This window comes from Spea bombifrons, chromosome 8, assembly GCF_027358695.1.
Source record: "Spea bombifrons isolate aSpeBom1 chromosome 8, aSpeBom1.2.pri, whole genome shotgun sequence".
Classification (NCBI taxonomy): domain Eukaryota; kingdom Metazoa; phylum Chordata; class Amphibia; order Anura; family Pelobatidae; genus Spea; species Spea bombifrons.
Genome location: NC_071094.1, coordinates 34,772,119 through 34,783,760, shown reverse-complemented (window position 1 = coordinate 34,783,760; position 11,642 = coordinate 34,772,119). Strand labels below are relative to the sequence as shown.

Below are 11,642 nucleotides of genomic sequence, written 5' to 3'. Positions count from 1 at the left end.
TGACATCCCTCAGTCTGTTCCGGGATCACTCCAGGTTTTCACTGGAACTGCGATTGAAGTTGTGTAATTCTGGAATGTGTCTTTTAAAATGTGTATTTAAAATTGCTAAATGTTTTTGTTTTGTTTTTTCTTCTTTCTTTTTTCATTTATTTTAAAAAAAAAAAGCTTCATTTGTATGGTGCTGATTTACTGATTTACAGACTGGAACAAGAAATAAATGTTTTTAAGTTAATGTTTTCTAGACTTTAATTTTGACACTTACCCACGTGTGTGTATGTGTGCGTATATATATATATATATATATATATATATATAAATAAATAAATTTTATATATATATATTTAATATATATATATATATATTTAATTTATTCTCACAAATCAATCAATGCTTACATGTATATTGTATTTATTAGGTGACGTTGATACCTCTTCTGTGGCTAACATAGGAAAAGATGGAAGTTTCAGTCACATCACAAAAACAAACATTTATTTATGCCTGGGTTTATTCTCTGGTTCTCCCAGTCAACACCCTAATCCTCCGGGTCGTGGGAGCGGGGTCTTGACAGGCCCCACTCCCCACCCATTCCCGCTTTTAAAAGGCGGTGTTTCCCACAATTTCAGCAGGAACGCCTTCCTGACATCAGCAGGACCGCCCACCGACGTCAGCGGGCAGTCTTGGCTCGTGTCCCGCGAGGGCAGGCTCCGGGTAGCCGGAGCCCAGAAGTTACCAGTTATGCCTTTATTAAAACCAAATATTGTGATTAAACCCCTTTAGCTGAGGGGCAATAGTGTATTATTGTAAAATTAACACAAAATTAAAGTGTAGCTCCCAATTGGAGACCCCTCTGGTCTATACCTTGCCTGCACAGACTGGCCATCCTAAATATCGACTAGCTTATCCGTGCCAGACCCAGCTAGGCCGAGTCCTGGAAAGTCTCCTGGGCCTGACCCTCAATATGCACCCTATAACAAAACACACTCTGTGTCCATGCCATATGTCCCCTTCTTTCCTAATCCTTTCTCCTTTTTGTTCTGCATTTACTTACATATTGTTTGTTTATATATCCAGAACCAGAAAAAGATCTTTATCTGGCAATACTTTAATTACTTTAGATAATGAAAACATACCAAGTTTAAAATATTTTATTTTTACTATAAAGTGAGGTATTTTTGCACGTCTATGTAAAAATCCATAACCTAATCCACCATAAAAAATAATATACTGTTAACAATGTATGACTTTAAGATTTGCAACTGTCACATATTATATACAACAAGCTAGAATTACGCCCAGATTAATATGTGATGTAACTATTATTAAGGAATTTAGGTGCAAAGTTCTAGAAAAGGGGTTTTATCGCCAAAAAACCAATGGAAAGATCCAATTGGCATGAACAAAAGCATTGATTGCTTTTCAATATTTACGCCAGACCTCCTCTTAATAAATAACTGCGTTTGTTGAAAACTATAAAAGAAAAAAAAATAGTTAATCCTACTGTTACTTTGGCGTTTATAGTTACTACGACTATGAAATTAACCATGTCCATTTTACTCAAGAAAAACACAAAAAAGGTAATGTACGTATTAATATTCACATTTTAAATGACTTGGTTTCATTTATACCCCTTTTCTATATAGCACACCGAATCGCTGTGTAACATGATATTCCAGCACAACTTGTACAAAAATGTAGAAAACAAATTTATCCAGATTAAGTACAACATTGCAGCATGTACTTGAACCTGGTTTTAATTAAATGTTATATTTGAGTGTTTCTAATTTTAGATGGCTCTGTTTCCCACGCACGTTAAACTAAATAGAAAACATACTATTTATCTTATGCACACATTCAATCTGTGATGCTCATGCATGTCCCGGACCTCGGATCTACTCCCCAATGCTATTGGAGGATCATAGGAACTGTAGTTGAACAGCTGTGGAGCTACGTCTTTGACATATCGCATGATGAAAGCGTTATGATATAATAAAAGGAAACCGCAAAGACATAAAACACATTTTGCTTCATAAGTATTGCTAGATACACTGTTGCCCTTTTTCAGTGTGATGTCCCTTTTACAAACTCAATAGATTTCTGAGACCCGAAACATTGGTGACAGGCTGCGTCATCAACATTCTTCATACGTTGTGTGCATTTTTTTCATAGAGGTTTATTCACTAAAGGGAGAGTTACCAGGAACGTTTGCAGGAGAGTTGTGCTTCGACTCTCTGACTTCACTAGTCACAATGAAGGTCCAACTTCTGTGAGCTTCTGCTTTAGGAAGAACATGGCTGGCTTTTATTATTATATAGTTAAATCATAAAGATTTCTTCAGACTTCTCATGCATGAATAATGAATAATGACATGAGGGAGATAAAAACCACAACTCTCCTGCAAACTCTCCCTTTAGTGAATAGACCCCCACAGCATGGATGTGTACCTGTGTGGTTGTCTGAGCATGGATGTATAATTGTGTAAGTGGGGTGAGATGGAGTGTGTGTTAGTGAGTAAGAGTAAGTGTGTGGAATTTGTGTAAATGTGTTTACATATGTTGTATGTTGGAAGGTAAGAGACAAAGAAGGTACAGATCAGTTGTGTGGAGGGAAATGATGGCACAGACTAGCTCTTGAAGTTGGGGGCTCAGGGCATTTTTTTGCACCAGGGTTTTTAGTTATGCCCCTGATATAACCCACAACAAACATAGTTCACCTATTCACCTTATTATACAAAGACCCTGCTGTGTTCCCAGTTAATGCCTACCATTTTGATTTATATTTTCAGGACTGCTTAAAGGACAAGCCACAAGACTTGTTTTACCCTTAGAAATCTCATGGTGCTGCCACAACCACAAGGGATTCTGGGAAGGGACATGCAAATAAGGTCAACATTTTAACTTGTGTCTATATTCTATTCCAGCACCAGCATTCACTAAGCCTCTTAATGATTCAAGCCCAATTGCCTGCTACCCCAATGGTTGTTTTTCTACGTACTCCGTGACCATCTACAGTGACAAGTTCTTATCAACACATGCCAAACTTCTCTTTGGACATTAAATAAAACAATAAAATATCATAAAACCTGAAAATTGATCCTGAAGAGTTCACAATTGTTCTCAAGTTTATTTTAATAGAACACAAGTCCTGGTTTCCAATGGTCATCTTAGAAGATACCTTGTTCATGAGTTGAGCGAATCATGTTGCATTTGTGCTGTGACATGAGTGAGGCATAACATTTTCTTTTCACAAGCCAGTTAATCTATCCAATATTCATCGTTCTGGCACAACATGTCCTTCAAAACACAAAAAACAAGATTAATGTCCTCCGCTGGAGGTGCTGAAACTCAAAAACAATATGTAAAAAATATTCATTGTTTCTTTTGTACATAGTGAAGGGATTACAATAAATATACTATTAATTTAGGAACATTTTTAATTATTTTACTTAAAATAGCAGTTATACAGAAGCAGAAAAAAAAAACGACAGCAGAACGTTTTGTTCTGTACTCAGGAAATAATATTAAAGTGAATCCATAATCCCCCCACCACGCAGAAAAAATGTACATTAATCAAGGGTATAGATAGGCAAACAAAAAAGAACTTCATTCATGAACACAATTCATGTTTGTGTTTTTTTTTAAGTGGTTATGCAGTTTTTTTAATATATTTTAAAATGAAACTTGAAACGTCGATGATTATTTATAAAGAGGGTCAACGTTTAAAAGCGGTAAATTACTGAATACCATATAAAAAAATCTGTACTGAAAAACATCGAATTTGGGGGTATATGAGGATCATTCGGTCCATCTCATCTGGCTGTTTTTTTCTGATATAAAGACTCGGACCTTAATCAGTCCCTGGTCTTGTCTTAGATTAAGGATAGTCTTATCCCTATCTCATGCATGTTTAAATTCTCAGGTTGTATTAATAGAGGCGAAAAAGCGTTCGCTGGACTTTGGAATAATTTGTCTGAAAAAGTTCCGTTTTATTCTACCATTCATGTTGTGCCGGTGATGACCCTCAAGTGCCGCTGGAGATGGATTTTATTTACAATCACCATATCGGCTAATGGATCGTTCCTGTTGATTGCTTTACTGGTATCGCTTGGCACAGGACCAGCTCTCTATACATAATCCTTGTTGGCTCTGGTGCTTGACTGCTCAGCTTACCTTGTCTCTTCCACTTAGAATACTCTCCATCCCACAATCATGACCAGCATTCACCAGTCCTGCCATTCCTCTCTTGCTCATTATTTTATGTTCTATACGTTACTAGAATAACAGAATTCCATGGTATGTATGTTAAATATATGTTTAAATGTGTTATTCCGCTAAGTCCAAAGAATCTCTCTCTACCAATCACTCTATGGCATGCTAACTAAAGGAGCTAAAGGGATAATAATGCCATAAAATAACTCATGTAAACCACCAATGCTTTTGTGTCACGTGTTAATTAAGTGTTTTTGGCACAAAAGAAAATAATGGATTATAAAGTTTTTTTAATTAAATTTTTTAATCCTTTGACACGTTTAACAATGGTTAAATTGAAGATTTTTCAAATTTTTTCTTATGTGTACTTAGAGATATGAAAACAATGCCGAATATCAGGTCATTTTCGGTATCCTTTTTAATGAAGATAAAGATGATGAATTTCTGCTGTTGATGCGGATGATGAATTTTCCCATATTAATAATTTGTTGACAGCTGCAATGGGCGCCAATGACTTTTTTTCCTCCCAAGGAAAGGTCACTAAGGTCCGTTCATCAACACAAGATGAATCTGAGGAATAAATGAGTTATATGTGCTTCACTGTGAGTAATACTTTTTAATCAAGCTTTAATGGTTTTTGTGTTTTTTTCTTTTTTTTTACTAACCTTGTTGATTGAGACAGGACAAAGTCCCTTTAAATGTATAATGCTTAAGCCTCTTGCAAGGTACGTCTGCAACATTTCTGATTCTCCATGTGCAGAATATTATATCTGATTTATCTGGAGGCAAACGAGGTTTTAGAGGCTTTCTGAAAGTTTTGTGAATGCGTGAGTTTGTGGATAGAAAATGAGCTGAAATGATCTGACACATAAAACTTTTAAAAGGCCTTATTCCTTTGAATGCCTAACGATCAAGAAAAAGTGAATGTCTTGCTGGCGCTGAAGATGCTAAATAAATATTGAGCAATATTATCACGAGAGAAAGGGGTGGTATGGGCAATGAACCAATAAATGATGTTTTAAGTGCACTGGTGTGATGATATGGGGGGGAAAAATACCACTATTACTAATTATACTACCGGGACAATAGAGGAGATTTGTTTAAAACATTATGGGTTAGGTAGTTAAATAGATAAGTAAAATAAAACATGGAAATTCAAAGGGTTAAATGAAATGGGATAGGCAAAGAAGCTGATATGCTATATGGGTAAGCAACACATTTTAGATGATATTCAATATAGTGATTTTAACCTGTGTGATGCCAGAGAAGAAACAGTCTCTGGTACTTAAAGAACATTAAGTAGTTGAGATAACGCGTCAAAAAAAGGTATATGTGAACCCATGTATGTAGAATCATCATTATAGTTATAAAAGTGTGGTTGTGTAAAAACATAGTTTTTGTACTGCGTATGTGCTCAGGGAGGGGGCAGTTATTCTAACTTCTCCCCATAGTATTTTTTTTCTTCTTCTAAAGCAGACTCATACAACATTTGGCATAAAAAGTATTGAGCGATTGCTTGGAACAACTAAGCCTGAGACAGCTAATTATAATGCTGGAGTTCACCCAACAAAAATATAAGCAAATCGTCCAAGTAGGGCAGCTCTCTGCTAACAAGCAGATTCTTCTTCTGCCTTTTCTCTGTCCGCATTTTTCATCCTTCCCTCCGCAGTAACGCTACACTAATAGCTAATTTTACTCTATTTTACACTACTTTCCTGCCAAGGTCACTCGGTGCCAATTCATTTTATGAGCAGGGAACTAGACGTGAATGACACTATAGAAGACAAACAGTATGTTTCTGCTGGTGCTGAGGAGCCAGAGATGTTGTTTGTTGAATGAATACAGATGACCGGGATGAAGGCCCCTCTCCTCATATCTTCCTACCCCAAGCTTGTTTACCCTACAGAAGAGCTGACCAGACGCTGCTAACATCAAACATCCCCCTCGGTATTTGAAAAACCGTACTTGATGGTAGGTGAACATCCATGAGCAGGTCCAGGCTGGCTATATGGCACAACGGGCAAATGCCCAGTGGGTCGCTGACCAACAGCTCCCCATACTTGCCCGATCTCAGCGCGGTGGTGTGCAGCGACCAGATGGAAATGCAGGGCCGTACGCTATGCGAGCATCAAAACGTAGTGTGCAGCCATGCATATCCATTAGGTGGCTGCTGGCCTTAAAGCGCCAGAGCTGCCTCACCATCTGCAGTCTGGCCCTGTCCATGAGTTACTTTGCCCACTGCAGGGCAAGTCCTGAAACTCAGAAAAAGTCCTTAAAAACTTTATATAAGATGAAAACACCCCTTCATTATTTCAGTGTTTTCTTATTGTGACAATGTCCAAGTTCATAGCTTATACCCTTGCAACCACACCAGGATCTGGGGAAAAAAGGGGGGGCAAGTCCTATATTAGCTTTGCTTATCAAAGAACCGATGTTTATTTAAACGATACTGTGTGTCTCCTGACCCCTGTTAGAAATGGCCTTAATCTGGTTGAAAATTACATTAACATTCTGTAACCTGATCTATGCCGGGCTCCCGTCCAATAGTCATATCCTTTACTACTTTTCACATTGCTTTGTGTCATTTACAAGCAATTTTGATCTAGTTGTGTAATAAATTTAGAGTTATACTCCGGAAAAAAATGTTAAATGGGCCGTAACTCACAATGGATCACATGGATTATATGTGGGATGTTTTCCAGTGGAACAAAAAAGAGGAGAAGTGTGAACTGAATGATTTACCTGCAATGACTACACACCGGCATCGGCATATTGTTATGTAATTGCTTGTGGATTGTTTGCGGACGCTCGCTCTCAAAATGAGACAGGAGACTTCCGGAACTTCCGGGAGAGTTGGGATGCGTGCATTAGGTGGTAACTTAAGACTATTAGATATCTCGGTGCCAGGAATCATAGACCTACCACATAATGTATAGTTATTATGATCTTAAATATATGTAAGTGGTAAAACCTGTAAAAAACGCCAGGACCATTTAGATCAAAGAGTTCCTTTATAGTTCATCGCGCCCTGGCATCCACATCTTCGGCCCAGAAAGTGAGACATTTTGCTTGACCTCATACACATTATATGCTGTATATGTAACAGCTAGGTGATAATAATCGAGTCGAAACAACTGAGTTTGAGTCATATACTTTGGCAAAACGTTGTAATCAAGATGTTCCCACGTCGCTCGCTAGTTTTTAAATATTTATAAGTCTTCTGTGACAGATACAAACGTTGAGTACAATTGGATGCCGGAACTGAAGTGAAAATTGCCAGAAGGCTACGCCTTCTGAAACGTTCTGTTAGAAAAGCGCTGTGAATTGGGATGCGAGGCCTGTGATATGCCGCTGGGCTGTTTTGAAATACGTGGAAGCAGACGTATCCTGGTCTTAGCTTAATAGGTCGAGGTTGGAAGGTATGAGTTGGTGGTAGCTATCCCGAGGAGGTATAATGCTGATATTCAAGTAAACACACAACCTCAGGTGGTGGACCAAAATACCAGCAGCCCTGGGGGAAATTTGTTCCTTGGTTCCTTGCCCCCTTACTATTTCTCTTCTGTGTTAGTGACCTCTTTGTGATATACATCTAATTTGATTTCTGACCATCTAACCATCATCTCAATTGTTTACTTTTCTTTCATGTGACTTCTGTTCTTGAAAAAAGCATGGAAACGGAATGTGACACGCATTGTGTCTTTGTGTGCATGTCTTTACTGTCATAAGTGTATTTTTTTTTTGTTTTACAAAAAGCATATATCCTTATTTGGTTGGGGCACGCTTTCATTACACCATTCCAGGGACATGTGCCTCATGAGTTCCAAACACTGGGGAAGCTCTCATGGATTCCCAATGGATTTGGGTTGGCACATGCATACATCCATAACATCTTTATGTATAAACCGACTGCCAATAAATCCTAAGTCAATGTTTCAAATGGGAATCAACCCCAAAGGACAAGGAAGTCATTTCGATTTTAGAAGCCATGCAGAAGGAGAAACAAATTTATTTGCTTTGTTTTTCTGTGAATTTATGATAGGACAAAGTAGGTTGCCTTGGGCATCAAGTCATTTTGGTCCAGTTTTCTGATCCATGGCCATCTAAATATAGGGGATTTTAGTGAGAACAGTTGGGGCAAAACTGAGGGACCTGCTCGGCACACATCTATATAAAACAAAATAGACATGTCTTCTGCCCCCAGCAGCTTGCCAGGGACACACAATACAAATACGGAAGCTCTGAGCTAATCAAGAATTACTTCAAAGTGAAAAGGAACTTCATGATGTATCATTTATCAAAGATAAATAATATTGCATCATGGGGAGGGTATCTGCTCCCAAGTGACAAAACTTTATTTTCTTCTGCAGAAGCTCAAGATTTAGGATAAAGTAAAAGTCCCAGATACCCACATTGCAGTCGGAAGGGCTTTTCCCTCTAGAGTAGGAGCGCCGATGCTTGCTTGGTGATTTACTGTGAGTATTATCCAATGTGAAATGAATAGAATTTACATTTCCCTGCCAGGAAGTTTGTGCCAAGAGTTTGTGTTCCATTCTTGGAGTGATGTAGCTTAACGTCTCCCAGAGGAATACACAGAGGATATAAGAGAGAAACAAGACGCTTCAAGCAATTACTCGCTATCAAGGACTGAATAAAGCAAGACTTTTCTTACCGGAACCTTTATATTCTGGTAAGCTACTTTATAATATGTGATAGAACCTTTCCTAGGGTATTGTTAATTTTTTTAAATCATTCTCTCTAAACAAAACTATTGTTTTTAAGAATATATTGAATATGTGACAATAAAAGACAACATCAGTTTGATGTCATCCAAGCATAGTTAGATGTATGTATTCTATATTAAGTGAAGCAAATGGTCCGGTGCCAATGAAAACTTTTTGTTATTCAGAGACATGATCAAATGTACTAGAACTGTGCAGATTACCATAAAATTGTGGTCATAGTATGCTCCTGTGTGTAGTATGCATGCTTAACTTTCAGGAAGATTATGTTATTTTGTATCTGTATATAATACGCACTCCTCTCTGAAGCGTCCTGACAAAAGGGAAAAAAAAGTGTATATCTGCATAAAATGTGTATTGTCAGCAAAATACAGTCTAGTATCTCTAGTACCGTAGTGACACAAAGTGTGTATTCATTACAAGGAACACAAAGTAACTTGGCACTTAATGATAATTCAAAATGTTTTATTAGGTCAAGATATTGACCTTCTGCCTATCCCATTTATCGAGCAATAACTACAATACCTGCAATTCCCTGCAGACTGGATGTTAAGAAACACTATGATTTAGATGTGAAATGTATACTGTTCTCATCACTGGGCTGTTATATATCAGTACGCTGGATTTACATTTACACCAAGGGTAGGAAGGGAAAGCCTTTGTGCCGGACAATACCCCAAAGTCATAAATGGCTTCCACATGTCTGGCCATGGACGCTGTGTCTTTGTGTAGATACTTTACCTACTGCCGCCCTACGCTATCACACGTAACACTTATACACTGCCAATGTCACACTGAGCGTCATAAAGTAAAAGTGCCACGTCCCGTAGACCCAATGTGCAAATTGTTTTACCCACCGAATATAAGTAAGTTCCTCGCCTTTGTAGTCCTCAGTAGGTCATCCACATAAAAATCTGCAAAATTTCAATTTTCACTTTAAAAAGGTTTATAAAAACAAAGAGCTAACAAGCTGTGTATTTGTTTTTTTTTTGTTTTACTTTGCAGAGAACCTGTGTGGAACGCTGCAAACTGGAGAGGTTATACCAACCACCATTATTATGTTCTATGGGAACTCCTCGGTGATCATCATCACCAATGAAACATTCTATGATATGTCGATGACACCATCAAACCTCACGAATGATCTGAAATCTGCAGAATTATGTCGGAACACTTCCTTTTTGGAATATGAATTTGACTTAATTCCTGTGTTCTACTCGATCATTTTTATCCTTGGATTTATTGGGAACAGCTTGGTAATAACCGTACTGTGTCTCCAAGGGGACCTCAAAACCATTGCCAGCATCTACATTCTGAATCTAGCCGTGGCTGATTTATTGTTTTTGGCAACGCTTCCATTTTGGGCCATATACTACGCCTTTCGCTTAAACTGGCTTTTTGGAAAAGCGATGTGCAAAATCTCGAGCTCCCTTTTATCTCTGAACTTATTTGCAAGTATTTTCCTAATTAGCTGCATGAGTGTGGATCGGTACCTTGCCATTGTGTACCCACTACGTTCTCAGAGAAGGACGCTGAGACAAGCATTCATTGTGGTGTTCCTGGTTTGGAGCCTAGCAATTTTCTGCTCTTTCCCCTCGTTTTATTTTCGCAATACATATTATATTAAAAGCCTGGGAGTGCAAGCATGTATAATGGATTTTCCAGAAGGAGCGTATTCAGCTTGGTGTGTGGCACTCTCCTTATTGAAGATCACGCTTGGCTTCTGTTTCCCAATGGCAGTGATCGGTACCTGCTACCTTATGATTGGTTTGCATTTAAAGAAAGCAAAGGGCCCTGCGATAAACAAGCAATACAGAGACAGAGTCCTAAAAATTGTGACTGCGATTGTTTTGGCGTTTTTAATCTGCTGGCTGCCGTTCCATTTACTAACGTTTTTGGATGCCTTGATAAGAATGAATGCCGTTAAAAATTGCAAAATAGTAAAAATGGTCGACATGGCCATGCCTTTCTCAATATGCCTTGGCTTTACAAATAGCTGCATTAACCCCCTGTTGTACTGTTTCGTGGGAAACCAGTTCAGAGAGGATTTCAGGCATTTGTTCAATTTCAGACTTTCCCAGAAAACCAACAGCCAACACAGCACATCAAGAAAGGGAAGCGACTCCAAAGAACAGCCAGCTGCTCGCTGTGAGAACTCCATGGTATGATCATGGGGTGTTTTCTCCAAAGGTTTTTTCCCTAATAAAGGGATGTGCACCCAGTTACACTGACCAGTTTATTACTGGCTGAGAGTCATGGTAGTTGTAGTTTAACCATATGTGATTAGTTTACCATGATGAAAAGTGATAGATTCCGTCTTCTGGAAGGAATCAGATATTATAATTGTGTATAAATGTTTACCGCAAGTCTTTCTGGCATTATAATCACACCTGGGAAACCGGACACTCCGGAAATCAGAGCTGATTACAGACCTCTGGCTTAGTGTGTTTAATATCGGGACCACCAGGACGCTACTCAGTCCCTACTATGTCTTCTACATATCATATTATTAGTGATATTAAAAAATGTAGTGCAGCCTTTTGCAAAATGGAAATGACTAACATTTTAAAGAAACATAGTTTCACAGCAGATAACGGCCCAGATAACTTACCATTTGCCACCCTCTCAGTAAAGTAAAGTATATTCTATTTTATGTATGTTATTAACAAATTATAATATATTTCATACCACTAAATAA

The 11,642-nt window shown here is 38.1% G+C and overlaps 1 protein-coding gene across 1 annotated transcript; it reads left to right on the top strand.

Annotated features, from left to right (window-relative positions):
* The first annotated feature begins 10,040 nt into the window (after positions 1-10,040).
* On the top strand, positions 10,041-11,112 carry AGTR2 (angiotensin II receptor type 2). Its single transcript, XM_053473948.1, has one exon. It carries the CDS (start codon positions 10,057-10,059, stop codon positions 11,110-11,112), a length of 1,056 nt encoding a protein of 351 aa, XP_053329923.1. The 5' UTR covers positions 10,041-10,056.
* Positions 11,113-11,642: the final 530 nt, after the last annotated feature.